Below are 16,574 nucleotides of genomic sequence, written 5' to 3' on the forward strand. Positions count from 1 at the left end.
TGCTCCCTGTGACTTTCATCAGTTCAACAGAATACAGCTTAACCATCCTCCATTTTCATCATTTTCTTCTTCATGGAAGTTTAGAAAAAGCAGGTTTAGTGATCTTTAAATGTTCGTTGTCAGGTGCATGCCCACTACACTGCCAAATTTATTTAAATGTAAGAAACATGTCTCGTCTTCCTTCTGCCCCATTTGGTGAAGGTATCAGAAACACAGCTGTCATTACTGGTCATCGAAAAACTCAAAGCTTACCTCCTGCACACACACTGGAAACACACATCCTAGGTACTTTGACCTTCCTGATCAAAAATTTATTTGTTTGGCCAGAAAAAAATTCATCCCTACTACATAATTTTTTTGTTTTAAACAGCTGAAATACAGAAGGATATATATTCCATGCAAGAGCAGGACAGTAAACCAGTCAGGAAAATGCTATAGTTTCCCAAATGCCTATTTTGAGCTTTCACTTGTTTCCTCTTTGCATAAATGACCTGCTAGCTATCTCCCTCATCTGTACAATCAGTTCCTGAAACCTTTAATCCATTTTTACGTAACTGGCTGGTTTAGACAAGCTCTCCTTGCATACAAGTCAGAGTTCAGTGCTTAAGCTTTAGTTAGTAACCCCTTAAAAAACATTAACCCCATCCTTAACCCTACTTGCCTTTCCAGCTGCTGCCCAACTCTTCTCCCTCTACCATTCACCTCACCAAAAATGACGCTCACTGATTCCACCTTACCTTTCCCCCTCCCCCTCACTCTACATCCTCCACCTCCTTTGATCAAGTTGCCCTTGGACTCAGCCTGAAAGCTTTCTGGCAAAACTGCCTAGTGATCTCTGTCTTCATCTTTTCCAACTTGTTGATGTCTTTGCTTCTGAGACTTCTTTGCCCTGGTTCTTCTTCCACTGTTTGTAACACTTTTCCCATTGCCGCCTTCTGATGGTCCTTTTCCCATTGCTCCAGCCTCTGAGGATGGGTGGCAGAGGCTGCAAGTTGTCTTCTACTCTTACAGTACTCCTGATCTTCGACAGTGTACTTCTCAAATGCAGAAATAATAAGCACCTTTATAAAGATTCTGACGGAAAGAGTTTGTTCCTTCTGTCCAAATTAAAACTCTACAGTGCATCTTTCGCGGAAGCTTGCAGCAGTCTAAGACATTATCTCAAAGTGGTCAAAATCAAGCTCTTGATCTGCAGTCCTTTCCAAAATGCTTTGTTCATCCACTATGGACAATACCACCATTTTTTCCTGATGTTCAGGTTTACGCATTTCTGATTTCCATGCTTCACTAGACCACCATATCCAATTTTCATCTAAGTCTTGCAAATTTTTCTTGCTTAATGTGTCCAATATGGTCTTTACCATTCACCCAGTAAAAAGAGTCATGGAAACTCTCCTTATCCTGGGGTCTTCACTACTACCACATCTCCTTCTCTAAGCTTTATAAACGTACCTTTGCTCCTGCATTCAGCATTCTGCAGTTACAGTCACCTGAATAATTTCCACGATCACTTCCTATGCCACTGAGCAACTCACTTTCCCTCCTGAGTTTCCTCCATTGATTCCCTCCAAGATATTTCAGACTAATGGTGTCTATTTATGCTTTCAAGGAAAATTAAGTTTCTTTGCACACTATGAGCACCACCCGCTCTCATCTCAAATCAGGAACAGGTACAGCTTCAGTGCTCCATTTGCTAGGCTTTTAAATGAGCATTTTCATGCCTTCTCCCACATTGTACTGAATGCTAGAGAGATACAACTATCAGTCTCCACAGCCACTTCCAAATTCTCCTCAAAATTCTCAGTTAAGGAATTTGAGAAACAACCTGAGAACATTTCAGTCGCCAGCGTGCTGGGACAAAGACTGTCGCATTCCTCCCTAACACTCTGTATCCATTCCTGGGTTTGATTGCTACACCCCACCTGGGAGTTCCCTGGTGCAACAACTGACTTCTGTTAAATGTTTGAACAAGGTTTAATGCAGCATAGACCTAATCCCTGGTGTGGGTTCCTGCGTGCTATGTAACATCAACACAATATGACAAGAATTGTGGCATACAGTGATCAGGGGTGATTACTATGTATGAACTAAGAGCTAGACCATGACTGGTATTTGTATGCAAACAGAAAATATGTTTTACATACCTTTCCTTGCGTTTCTTCATTCCCACCTACAAGAATGGCTTCAGTCTGCCAACCTGGCAGCAATTAATTCGTCTGCTGATGGTCATGTTCATAAATCACACCAGACCACCTGTGGCAGGGGGGCTAGCCCTGCTTCTCAGCAGACCCAGCACAAGAGCAGCAGCCCAGCCTCGCTGAGGGTAGCAGCCCTGGTGTGTCCCAAGGCAGCCACTCTCTTGGGTGGTCCCTGAGCCATCAGTGGGCCAAAGAAGATCAAAAAGTAATCTGTGATGTGCCAGCAATAAAACACACAGACCCAGACCTCGACAGTTCCCATGTGTGTGAGTGAGCAAACAGAAAAAAAGTGAGGGAGAGAAGACAAAATAAAAATAAATGGATGCGGAAAATTTTGTTTTATAGATGTGGGCACCTGTGAACAGTCTGTTTGATACAGCCTTTGGAAGTTTTCTACAAGTTAGGTTGTTCTTTGTTGAGAAAGACTGAAAAATGCTGCTCTGTGGAACTCTGTCAAAGGACTCTGAATGGTACTCATGCCTGTAAGCTTTTGTTAACCAAGGTTTCATGGTAAAGCAAAACTAATCACTTGAAGCTTGATAACTGACATGCAAAGGTCTGCCCTTACTCCTGTGGTCGATGAGTCTGAACACAACCAGGTCATTCGTTTGTTATTCCACAGGGCTTGGTCCCACTCCTCCAGAAGTTAATGAGACTTTTTCTTACTGTTTTCAAAGAAAGAAGAGTCAGCTTTTGTAATTGATCTTAATTTCCAGTTATAAAGAAGAAATAACTTCAAACAGCTACTGTTTATTTACAATGAATGTTTGTAAAATACTATAAATTAATGTTGTATGTGGCTTTAACATTTGAGTTATGAGATAAACAAAGTGACACAGAAAATTGGCACACTATGTTTTCTCAAACTCCTGTTTAGATTATCCAAGAAATAGCAAAGTCAGGCTGTCACTCTGTCCTGTACAGCTGATGCAATCTTCAAAGACCAGCAGACATGGTGGGCCTTCAACGTTTAGAATAAAAGCAATCTGAAGCACCAGTGTGGCAGTTTAAACTATGCTGACATTTTAGCAAGCTATAAATCAGCAAAAAACCTTGTGTGCTACATTATTTTATACCTAAGCTCAGGCTGAGGAGGAGAAAAAGATTCTCATGTGTCTGTTATGATTATAAGACCAAGATATTATTAAATAATGCAATTTCATCTACTTTTTTTTCCCTCTAATGTGCATCCCTTTCACAAATGCTGATGACTAAATGAAAGCAAATGATCTGAAGCATTGGCAAATATGAGGGGTTTATGTAGGTCACATGTCTGAACTGGAGCAGATCAGATCATCAGTGTATCCAGCAGGTCACCATGGCCAACCTAAATGATTTTATGATTCTATGTTTGTGAATGATCATTCGGAAACCAAGCAACGAGGACTCACTAATTTTCTAAATGTCTGCTGGTTGTTACTAACCCTTCTCTTAGCTTCAGCCATACGATACTCAGCCCTCACGGTGAGCCTTTCAAATGACAAATTTGGGGGCTCATGCTACTTTCTCCCAGTCAAAAGACTCAGTGTTAAACTATCACAATGAAGACTGTATGAGAGCAGCAAAATTCATGTTGCAAATGTCTGGCTGCTTTCCATTTTGTTCTCTCACACAGCACTTCCCACTCCATTTTTCCCTCTCAGAAGGCGCTTGAAGCAGCACTGGCTCCATAAGACTAGCGTGAAGGAGCTGCTTCAGCACAGAAAGGCTTTTGTCGGTCCTCCATAAGCTGGCCAGAACATGCACCAGAGACAGAGGTCAGCTGCGCTGTGGCTGAAGCGACTGCAGCTCCCACTTACAGTAGCCAAAAGAGTAAACAGAGAGACTTTTGTCACCCCAGGCAACTTCTGCTAGTATGTAAACATCTCATTTTGCTGCTTCCTTCCTTCCCTTGCTAGCCCTCAGACTGCAGAAGTCAGCCGGTCTTCAGAGTTCAAATGAACGGCAGAAGCCCCTGCAACCAGCTAAGTGGATGTTTCAGCCTGTAACAATCTCAGCCCAATGCTAATTACCCTTTGGAAGAAGCCAGAAAACATTTCTTAGCTGAGTCTGTAGAGGACGGCTCTGGGTCAAACACCTCAACGCCAGCGTGAGCAGAAAAACATGCAGAGATGACTTCCACATTGGTAACGACGCCGGACAGTACTGCAAGGCTCTCCTCCTGCACAGCTCCATGGGCTGCTCTGGCTGGGCAGCTGGAGGCTGCAACCAGGAGAGGATTAAAGTTTCTCAGCTGACGTTTTTTCATCCCAATTTTTCATAGTTCAGAGACAGGCTTAGAGCTGTTGATAAGTGTGCTTGAATTCAACCAACCCAGGCATATCTTCACAGGTGCTGTGCTTTGACGGGTCCTGGGAAGCTCGTTAGATGATCAGAATCCCCCCTCAGAAAGCAGCTGCCTGGAAGCCATGTTTTACTGGGCAATGTGTTTATTTGCTGGAATTGCTAAAACCTCACTTTTAACACCAGTACCACTCGCAGCCAGGCGGCTGTCTGTCTGAGAGTAGATCAAAATCACAGGACTGGCAGAATTGTTCCCTTATGTCAAAGGATTACAGTAATTCCGTCAACTAAAGGGCCACGTTTTCAAACCTGAATCAGCTGCTCCATAATAACAGAAGCCACTAGCTCTGCCACTGTCACAAAATAGGTATTAGAACTCACTGGCCTTTAAAGTTTACAAGTAGCATTTTCTAAGCATGCCTTCTTTAAATTAAAACATCTTACATTTTCCCAGGCAACTTCTGCAATTCTTATAATTCACCACATGCTGCTCCAGGCTAGTTTATGTTTCCAGTTTGAGACACTCTGTAGGCTGACTACCTTAAAATAAGCCGTGAGGGGAAAAGGAGGAAATAGGTTTTACAGCTAGAAAATCACATCAGCCAAGACCTGGGAAAGCTGATGCTCAAGACAATATGAAATGATGCTCAATATTTCAACTGCAATATTTCAAATGATGCTCAATGGATCTAAGTCCATTTAGAGGTAGAGACAAGACAAATATTAGTTATATAGACTGCTATGTACACAATAAAATAACGTTATCATCCTACCTGCCGTAAGTAAATGAAGGGAAAGGTTAAGGATAATTAGATAAATCTTAACTTTCATAAGAAGTCTTAATTTCTGCATTCTAAAATATATGCCATCATTCAACATCAATTATGGACCGAGTGAAGAATTAGGTTGAAGTGTGTGCTTTATGCTAGAGATTCAATTATATAAAAATAATTGTCCTTTCCTAGCCTTAAGATCAATGAGCATTTACAAAAGTTATTCTCCTCTTGTCTGTAGGAACAAATGCTTTGTTCACAGCTACCATTCCTTTTGATGAGGATAAAAAAAAGAGTTCTGCTCCCAATATGTTAATATATTAAATGGTGATTTATATGTGAGAAAGGGAATTGAGTCTCATACCAATTCAATTTCCTCTAATCTGTTCCTGCTAATAGTGGCAACCAGGAACATTTTCTCTTTTTTTAATTTTTCCTTCCCTGGTTCTTAATGGTAAATCTCCGACCTGCTCTCCTGGCCACTTCTCTCACTTCAGCACAGTTATTCAAGACTTTATCTTTTCTAATACAAATCAGAAATGCATTCTTGTCCAAAACTGCTATCGAGGCTGCACAAACCAGTCTTCAAAGCAAATGCATAAGCATTTCTATGGGCTTTTACTTTAGCAATTAATTCTTGGGGAAAGTGCTGTACTACAGAACCTGAACTGAAGGAGTCTTTGCTGTTTGGATGTTGGGTGGACTGAGACCTGCGCCTCATTGGGATAGGAGGTAGTTGTGGTTGCCATGATGTGTACACTGTAACAGAATAGTAGCATGGCTTTTTTTTCATGCCATATGTTTTAACTTCAAATTAAATTGTTTCCATTCAAATGGCAATTTCCATTAGGGTTTAAAAAATCTATTGGCTGGCAGAGATCTCTTTATGGTGGGGACAGATGAAGCAGTATGCCTCTGCTGAAAAACCTGCAATGAAGGTAGCGTGTGGCACTGGCAGTGCCCCAGATGCTGGGGAGGGCTGCGGCAGCCGGTCCAGGGCAAGGCAAACCCACTGCACGCTACTCGTCTGGCAGCACGCGCGACAGAAGCAAAGTGAAAAAGGAAACTGCTGCTTAACTGCAAACTTCTGAGCAGTAAGAACAAAATGTAGCATTTTTACCTATGCTTTGTTTACAGTGCTTTGTTCCCAAATCAAAAGAAACATGTGATATAAACTCCAATTAGTAAAGCAAGGGAATGAAATCTTATACAGCAAAATGATCTCTCCATGTGTGGCAGAACCACTGATAAGAGTAACAACCACTTTTTCACTCCCCAGCCCAGCCCCTTCACAAACTGGATTTTGTGGATAAGATGATTTTGTAGGTTCCCTTTTTAAAAAAAGATAAAACAAACAAAGTAAAAAATAAATGTACATAAATAAAAGTAAATAGGTCCATTCCCTTTGTGAAAACAAATACTTGCCTCACTATAATTTTGTGTGTGGTTGGGTCTCTGGATGGCAAAGAAGGTTTGTTTTTTTAATTCCAGGGACACTTATAGATGTAGACTTTAATCATATGAATAGGACACTCATCCTGATCAGCTCTGTTAGTACTGCTCAGGCAAGCCTTTGCACTGCAATACAGCTGCAGTTCACAGCCCTTTAGGCAGTTAAGGTTTGCTGAGAAAGTTTCTCTGCAAAACTTAACTAACCTGTATAGGTAGTAATGTTTTTATGTCCTAAATATGTATAGGATTCTGTTAAGTATAAAAGGTAAGCTTTAAAAGTTGTGTATAAGGAATAAGGGGACGTAGGTACTTCTGCATTATAGAATACCATGGCAGTCTTGAGGAGACATGAGACGTATAAGACTCTGTCCAGACTGAATGTACCAGGTATTTTAGAGCTATGATTTGATTATCATACAATGACCAGCAGTTAAATTTAGGTCCAGCCACAGGTCAGATGTAGACAGAACCTGGGATCAGATTTCACCAAGATTTTAATTATGGCCCCCTTGGCTAGAATATATAACTGGAAATGCTCGTTCTTTGTTATATGGGGCCAGTGCCACCACAATCTCACTAATTTTGGCCATGCTGCCTGGCAAAGGCTTTTGCTCAATGCAGAATTATTTGTTAAATATTGGGGAGGTTTTGTTTTGGTTTTAAGTGCAAAATATGTGATTCTCCTCCTTGTTGCAATAATGATAAACCCTGTAAAAAGGTAACATAGTCAAAGCCATCCTTGCTTTACCTGTCCTTCCTAGGTCTTTATTTCCCTTGTTTCTTGCTCACTGCTGTGGCAACATAAGAACTGACCCTGTGGGATGCCCAAGGGCAGCCTGGGTTTGTAGCTAAGCACAGATGGCCACCTACCTTTAGGTACTTTAATATTGAACGCACTTGCCTGTGATCCTTATACGGTCAGCAGAGAAAGAGACTTCCAGGGCTTGATTCTTCACTTGGCAGCCTATAACAAGCCCAGGGTAACTCCATGCCTGACTTGGTTTAAGCAGGATGGATTCAGGCCAGAGCATTTATAAAAATGACAGTAGCAGACTTCAATAGCTGAATATTTGCACTTCCATGGAGCCTTACAATTCTTTTTTGCTTGTGATTAGAAAAAACTTTGAAATTCCAAAATTTCCTTTATGAGGAAAAAAAGGAAAAAACATTTCACCAAAACATTTAGTATTAGCAGTATCAAAACATTTAGTTTTGCCTAGTTTGCTAAACATAAAAATCTAGACATGCGATAGGAAAATTAATTTAATTTTATAGAAGTTCAAAATACAAAAGAAATTAAGTGTTTTGCATTCACAACCTTTCTGAAAAACTTACGAAACATTTTCATCTCCACAACTTCATGAGCCATTTCTGAGCAGCTGTATTTCAGTTTTCTTTAGGCATTCTTGTCTGACTTCAAGGTTAATGGACAGCATTATCCAGCTGCTCCCTTTTTCCTGGACAACCCTGCTGTGGCTCTACTTTTTTGTATTTTGGCTGACATGGGGATTTTTCTGAGGTCGTGAAACCTAAACAGATGAGAAAAAACTTACTGCCACATCCTGAGGGGAGAGAATCCTTGACAGAGAAGGGGAGGCTGTAATACTGAGAAGCAGAAGCCTGAGTACATGATGGGGTGAATGAAGTCCTGCATGTAATGACTGAGCAGCTTTTGCTGTTTCACAGCTGCTTCTGGCCTGGCATGGTACCCTCAGCATTCTGTTCAGTTTATATTCTGGATCCATATTTTCTATTTTTGTTACTCTATTTGTGGCTATTACTTCTTTCCGTGGTCTGGAGAAGTTACAGTGCAAAATTTGTTAATGGCAGATTTAAATCTCTTGCTGAATACTCTGTGCAGCCTGAGATTTCTAGGGTGCGGACAAAAAGCTTTCCAGTGAGTTGTACTTTTAAAAATGAAGACAGGAGCAAAATCTTTGCTGGCGAGCCAAAATTCCAAGGCGGTTTCTCTGCCATACTTCCATGTGCTGTGTGGCTTTCACTTTTAATTAATCCAGTCTGTTTGGTTTCTGTCAGAAATCTATAAGCTTCTCTGTTAATTTGCTGATGAATCCCCTACTGAGTTATAATTACAATCTTCATTGTGATCCTTCTTATGATGACAAAGGAGTTAGGATTTTGGCATCAGCATAACCTGACATCAGTAATATTGTGAACGTTGAAATGAACTCTTCTTTTAAGTATTTTATAAACACCTTCAAAATTACAAAAACATTGTAATGATTAAATGAGTGATTGATAGGTCAGTGTTTACATTAAATTATCCCCATCGCAGTAGCTTCATGGGTGGCATATGAATAGCAAGCAATTACCATTTTCTTCATATTACAGATACTGTAGCTGTAGTCCTTACATCCAAGCAGGAATCTGTCAGGAAGAATGAGCCTCTTCAGTTTTTACCACCTCAGTGCCTGTGAGCTGCTGAGATCATCTCAAGCAGCTGGGATCCATTTCAGAAGACTGAAACTGAAAATGGCTTGAATCCTTCCCCTCTCCCTCTGCAGCAGGCATTTCATGCTAACCAAAGCAAAGCCTAAGAGATGAGTTACGAATCAAGTCAGCTTCACCGCCTAGGAGCAGCGGAGTAGTTCTGGAAGGTCAGAGCCAGTCCCTCTTCTGGTTTCATTAACACCCCCTGGTGCTGGAGAGGTTTTTATCATGTTAAGAGCTGACTTGTTTGGGGCTTGCAGCCTACCCTAATCCTAAGTTTTGGTTCTGAGACATTTTCCTGAGACACAGTATCGCCCAGACAAACTGACATTTAGAGAGCGCTCTTACCAAAATAGGGAACGTACTGCCACAAAGTAAGATGTCATCCATTGGACCGAAAAGTGGAATACTGATATAGGCAGCTGTGGGATGAAGTTTTCACTGTGCTTGTCATTACTGTGTTATGAAAAGTTTACATTTCATAAACAGTAAGTAAAACAGCTATTGAATCACAGAATTTCTGAGGTTGGAAGGGACCTCCAGGGATTGTCTAGTCCAAACCCCTGCTCAGCACAAATTCAGCTGGAGCAGGTTGCCTAGGCCTGTATGCAGTCAGATTTTGAGTATCTCCAGGGATGGAGACTCTTCAAGCTTTCTAGGCAACTTGTTCCACTGTTTGACCACTGTCACAGAAAAAAAAAAAAAAGCTTTTTCTTACATTTAAGGTGAATTTCCTGTATTTCAGCTTGTGCCAATTGACTCTTGTCCTCTCATTACATACAAGCTCCTCATTTTCTAGCACAGAGAAGTGTAGCCAAGGGAATTGTGCCTGTCATTACTGCTTCATAAGACATAACTGTATTTACACATGAAATTGCATCTCTAGTCTGGAAGGTAACTGTGTAGAAGAGGCAGTGTGGATTGCAGATAGATTTCCCTAATTGTCAGTACTGTTCCTAGTGTTCAACATAGGCTTTTTCAAAGAATCCATGCTCCTAACTCCGGAATGCATGCTGGCCCCTGAGAACCCAAGTCTTGTAAGCTGCAGCTAAAAAACATACTAGAGTGCCAGGAGGCAGCTCTGGGCATTGACCTACTCTGGCTGCACTGATCAACCATTAGCCAGGTCCCCAGTTTGTCTGTGCCAACTAGCTCTCGCCCAGAAAATTCCCAGCCTGGTTTAGGCACAGGTCAGAGATCATTTCAACTGGGTATTTTGGATGACCCCCATGATTTGGGAGCATAAGAGGGTCTGCGGCATGGATGTGAGCTGTGTGGAGCCAGCTGGCCTCAGGAGAGAAGCACGCTCTTGTGCAGATGTAGCTGTGGGACCTTACACTGCTGAGCATTTTGCAACTTGACTGTCTACCTTGTTCTCCTAAAAAATACACTCTTAGGACAAGAAAAGCATATCTTGTTCGTTTCTCTCATATAACAGGCTTGTAGGTTTTAAATATGACCTTGTGCCCAACTATGGCTCTTCAGACTGAGTAACTGAAACACCCCACGTGGTCTCTCATCATTTCTACCTACTTAACTTCCTGATCAAGTCTGAGACTATGCAAATATTTTCCTGTGCTGAAATCCTCTCAGACACACCAGGCTGCTCTGAAGGAGCAGGGATAGCTCAGCTCCCCGTAGGTTGGTACAGCTGCTTGAGGGGGCTGAGATTTGATTTCGAAGCTGGGGAATAAACACCATGAGGTCCTGCAAGCACACAGCAACTGCCAGAGCCCCCAGGCTTACGTGGGGTCCTCACCAACCCGAAACCGAGGTGGGACACCAGCCTGGGCAGCGAGGTGGCCTTGTCCACCGGCCAGGCAGGCAGCCTGGCAGGGTGCTGGGGGCACGGGGGGCAAGGGGACCTTGGCCCCAGGGAGCTGGGCTGCCTCAGCAGCAACCAGGCAGTGAACCAGCAGCAAAGCAGGAGCAAACCAGCAGGTGCAGTTTACCCAGCAGCCGGGGCTCCTGCTGGAAAGTCCATCCAGATGCAGGCTGATGCTTTTAACCCTTAAGAGCTGGGTGGTGATCTGTTAAGTCCCGCTGCTGCAGCCAGCACAAGGGGAGGGAGGAAGTACCTCTGTTAGTCCTAAGCAGGGGCTGAGCTGTGCTCACTCACACGTGCTGGTCAGGGCACGAGTGGGAAGGGGGACTCTTCCCCCCCCAGCATCTGGGAAAACAGTGACCCTTTCCCGCCCAACACTGGATCAGAAGCATCTATCTAGTGGAGAACGGTTCTCCAAAATGGCCCGACCACAGAGACTTCGATGGGAGACAGAGAACAGCATGGCTTTGCTGCAAGGAACAATTTTCACAGAGTAAGGGTACAAATCCCTTGAATCGAGGGAGACGAAGCAAAACATAGCAATTTATGGTGTTTTGCGCAATAATACAGGTGGGTTTTCCCACCCCTAAAAGAAACACAAAATAATTTAGTACGTAATGCCTATGCACAACCAGGGTGCTTCTCTGTTACACAAATTCAGCAAAACCAAAGTCCTAGCTTAGACATCAGAAGGGGTCTGGGACAGTGTCTCTGCACTGATCTTTTGGGAGAGGAGAAAAGAGAAGATGAAAACAGTGAAAGGTTTATTTTGACGTCTTTCTTAATACTTTAAATTTCAAATATTTTTATTTTAACTCATTAAGCTTATTGACAAATGAAACCCCACCAAATTCTTATATTTCCGTTTTTTTGATTGCTGGCAAATTAAAAGCCAATGTTAAGAAATCAGTTATTCAACATAAAATGCAATCACTGTAAACTATTTGCATTACAGTAGGTACAACCAGTCTCACTTTGCAGTTGCCATGGGCAGCAAAACATCAGGGGCAAAAATCTTCAGTGACTCTTTATTGTGTGAGTGACTTGAGCTTGCGAGAAACCTGCCTCTTCTGGTTTGCCTAAGGCATGAAAATACCCCAGAGCCAGCATCCAGTACAGCCAGAATGTAATTACACCAAGGAAGCACACTATCTGGCGCTCATATTCTCAGTCAGAGCCTGAAAACAAGAATTGCTCTCAATTTTTCTGGAAAGCACAAGCAAGAATACTTTTACTCAATTTCATTGTGAAAAATATAGACAAAGAACAGAAAAGATAGACTCTTCTCTAAAGGTTTAGACACTTTCATATCAGTCATAGGTTCTGTAATTCTTTTGATCTCACTAAGAGTGAGTTTGAAGAAAAGTCAGGCTCTAAAGACTGCAGGGATTTGAGGAAAACCTCTGGCATGCAGGTGAAATGTAGTAACATTACAGATTTTAGCTGGAAATTATGAATTGCAGTCAGACTTTAATATGATTCCACTCCTCTGTTCTCGCCATTTAGTAATTCACCCGAACTAGTGCTAAGGAACTACACCTACCTGTCACCAGGGGGAGCTTGCATGCCAAAAATCCCCTTGACTTTTTTTTTTTTTTTAATAACTCAGTTTTCTTGGGAATTGCAAGGAGACTGAGAGCTGAATTTACATAATTTCTCCTCATTCCTGAAAGAAAAGGCAAAACCTGTGGCCTCCCTTTGCCTCTGGAGGGGATGGCTAGCCTGTGCCTACTCTCGTATTCTGGGATACAGCCAACCACTTGCTCTGCCACCCACCGTCATTCAGCCCCTCTCTTCAGCGGTGTTTCACTGACTCCACTTGTCACTGCTCTCCATTTAACTGGCCTCACCCTTCTTGAGTCTAATGTCTCAAACTGGACACAGTCCCAGCTAAGCTGGGTAGATGTGCATGGGTTTCCTATGCCTTACCAGCTGCTCTCCAGGTACAGGTGCAACCCTGGTGTGTCCTGTGCCCCTGTCACCTGGAAAGATGCCACTGCAGGGTGTAGGTAGCCCACAAAACTGCACCATTTCCAGCATTTACCAGATGCATGTTTACATATACTTCTTGCTGTGTGTGCAACATATGCACTAAGGTACACCCTGAGCTGGGAGAATCACGGCAAATATTTTAGGTTTGTTTTTTGCTTCTGAGCAGTCATGAGATCCCACAATTCCTTTAAATGTATTCTTAAAAATACATTGCTCATTGCTCTGATTGCTCAGACCCTGCTGCTGATCTCCTCTGGCTATGTAAGACCCATGGAATAGCACTGGTTCACAGGTTGGGTGAGCGCTGAAAAACCTGAAAAATCCTCCCACTGTTTCAAGAAAAATTAGCAGCTACACCAGATGAGAGCTTTTTAAACAACATCCTTCTGGACTGTGCAGCTCACAGGATAATGAATCCCTTTTCAGATCCATATGCTTGCTGCAGTATTTCCTGTGTTTTTCTGGTCACATTCACACACATAATTCATGCGAGTGTTCAGTCCTAGCTGCGGGCCTGAAAGGATGTGGTTGAAATCTTCAGGCTGCTCATGTTCTTGTCGCCATGCCAAAGCTCTGGTAGATGGTTTTGGGAACTCTGTGTTCCTGCTAAACTGGGCAATGTTGCATCCCAAGGGGTGAAGGAAGGGAGAAATTATGGAGGGGAGGAGAACCACATGGCTGCCTTTAGAAAATTTTTGCTTTTCAATATATTCAGACTAACAGGCATCCACTTCAAAAGGAAAAAAAATCAAATCATAAAAAAAAACCCAGACAACATCCCCACCACAAGAAACCCAACACAGATGGTCCCTAAGAATCAGAATCAAGGTTTCCCTTAGCCTAACCACAGAAATAAGGACCACATTGTTCAGAGACAGAGATATCACAAAGCTAACATACTACTTGGACATTTACTTGGGTCAGAGTGAAACCTAATGGTAGAAAGAAAAATAACTAATGGTAAGCTACTGCCCCTGGAAGAGCAGCTTGTGGGCAGGAGCCAGTCTCAAGGAAATCGTTGCATTTTTCAAACCTCCCAGCCCTGATCCCAGGAGAAGTGAGTACAGGTGGTGGGAGCTCTGCTGACGGGCTGCGAGCCTGCACCTACTTACACCTGCTCATAAGGACCAGCACGGTTGATGGAGTCTTAGCTGTAAGGTCGTGGGATGATTTTGCTCTATCAGGCACTGCTCGATGCATGGTGGTGCCATTCATGTTGTACAAATTCACTATTAACCTTGGGCTTGCCTGTAGCTTGTCATGCTGTCTTTTGACAGTTTTGCCTTTTGGCGGTGGAGATTTTTATAAAAGAAATCTGACTTTGTGGAGAGGAGACATTAAGAGACATAGAGGAACTGGAGAAATACGCAGCTAGATACAAATGCAGGGAAGGCTTTTCATTTAAAGGTAAATTCAATGAGACATGAGCCCCCATAATATGGAGGTTTTTTAGAAAAATACTACTTGGAGAGGTACCTCTATATTTATACACTGTACCTATCTCTACCTCCAGAAGACGCCAATATAAATTGAGCAAGCTCCTCCACTGTCTCCCCACAAGCCAGAGCCGCCGGCAGTGCTGTAGGAGGAGCGCGCTCTTCCCAGTGGGGCTGATTCGTGGCACGGAGCTGAGGAGGGGTGAGGACCTGACAAATTGACCTGACACTTGCCCCCACTGTATGCACAATCCTGCGGCTCCTGCCCAGGAGCCCGGGAGATGTCAAACGCTGAACAGGAGCAGCGACATGTAATCTAGGTCTTCATTCCATCATCTTGCTTGGGATCAAATTCAGGATTTTACATCCCTGAGGTGAAACAAAGGGGCGATTATTATTTATTACAATAGGACTTGCTGGAGTCAGTGTCTGCCATGTGGCTTGTTGTTAACCTCCAGCCTAGAACATACAGCTAAAGCCAGGAAATAAAATTTAATGCCCTGCCAAATGACTGGCTTCATAAGAACCTTACGACTTCTCCTACAAAAATATTATCTTTTCTTCAAAAGCTGTTTCAATTCAGAGCACAACACTGCCAAAATCTTTGGAATTTCACTATAAATACATCTTGTGATATAAAGGAACCAGAACAACACATGTTGCTTTTCCTGGGCTTTCTACTCTATATTTTAAAATAAGTACCAAGTCTCCCACATTCTCTTTCTATAATATTTTATGTTGTTATCTCTTAAGAGGTTGACTTTTTAATGTCATGTGTTACTGCTTAGAAGCAATTAATAATACTATGATGTTTACACTGCTCTATATTTAGTACAACAATGCTTAATAATACTATTTTCAAGTCATAAATGCTGTTTCACAGACATTTGTAAGATTACCCTTCCATCATAAAAATGAAGTCGTACCCTTAAAAAGAGGCCAGTTTAGCATTCATTGCATGAAGATTAGGAAGAGCTATCAGATATGTGGACTTCACGCTCAACCAAATGAAGTCAGTGGAAATACTCCCCTAGACTTCAGTCCATGTTGGATCAGGCCCTTGAACCACATGTGGTAATTTAGGGACTGATATTAGTGCTCGGCGCAATCTTTTCTTTTTCACACGCCAGGTAGTAGTGGCAGATGACAAGTTATAAAACAAACATCCCAGTTTTGCTGTAGAACAGATGTCAAGCTTAGTCTCCACTGAACACCTCAGTCTCTCTGAAGGTACTGTGGTATTTATTGCAGCCAAGGCCAGAGCCATTTTGAAGCAGAAGCCACCAGCTGTGTGAAATGAAACGTATTCAAAGCTGCCAGCAGTGAGAAATTAAATACAGACTATGGCAGAGTCTGCCAACTTTTTGGGCAGTAGCAGAACGGTGGCAGCCAACTGAACTTGAGATGGCAGCAATCTAATGTATCCCATTCACCAACTCAGTGATTCACTAATTAATTTACCTCCATTTTTTTAAAATTGTAGCTACTGTCATCATACTACTGTACAAGTTTGAGGAAGGAGAGAGGAGGGTAGAGAGTGAGAAAAAGAGACCAAGCATTGGAAGGTAGCATTTTGGAAAAGATAGCCAGGAAATTTGTTCAAGGACATACTACATTAAGTGGTGCGGTTGCATCAAGGTGCAGTCTAAGATATGGGCAAGAACAGTATATAAATGAAGCGAAGAATTTGTTTTGAAACCAAAGCTGCATCTGTCTTTTGTGACCTGGTTAGGCAAAAGGAAAAAGTGTAATGATACAAGACTGCAGCATGAATTTCTTTTCCCAGTGCTTCAGGAGGTTGGGGCAGTTGTGGGACTTCCACCCATGAAACTAAATGCACTGATGGCACTTTGTCACATCACAACACATGAACAAACAAGAGCAGTGCACACAAATAATGAGGCAGAGCTTTGCCTTCTGTACCCACGAAACAACATATTGAGCTAGATCTTCTCCCTAAAAGGAATGGATTGAGGAATGGGTGTCACCAGGCTAAAGAAAAGATGCTGCTCCAGAAGAACTGCAGCTCTGCTGGGGGATTAGAGGAGCACTTGGCCCCAACCTCAGGGATTGCTTCAGCTACTGGACGGTGCCTGCTTTTGTGGAGCAGTCCTAGCCATCCACCCAGTATTTATCACAGCCCATTAGCCCACCGGAAAAGCAA

General features: G+C 42.5%; 1 protein-coding gene across 3 annotated transcripts in view; it reads right to left on the bottom strand.

Moving 5' to 3' along the window:
- The window catches only part of PPP1R1C (protein phosphatase 1 regulatory inhibitor subunit 1C), a 65,075-nt gene that overhangs the window by 9,119 nt on the left and 39,382 nt on the right, over positions 1-16,574 (bottom strand). Inside the window, exon 7 of one of the 3 annotated variants that reach the window (XM_041124539.1) lies at positions 9,361-14,779. The exons of the other annotated variants lie outside the window; for them this stretch is intronic. Within the exon in view, the coding sequence (XP_040980473.1) occupies positions 14,772-14,779 (8 nt within the window). The 3' untranslated portion in view covers positions 9,361-14,771. Of the gene's footprint in view, positions 1-9,360; positions 14,780-16,574 lie in introns of those variants that run through there. 3 annotated transcript variants of the gene reach the window in all.

Source organism: Aquila chrysaetos, chromosome 6 (assembly GCF_900496995.4).
Source record: "Aquila chrysaetos chrysaetos chromosome 6, bAquChr1.4, whole genome shotgun sequence".
Classification (NCBI taxonomy): domain Eukaryota; kingdom Metazoa; phylum Chordata; class Aves; order Accipitriformes; family Accipitridae; genus Aquila; species Aquila chrysaetos.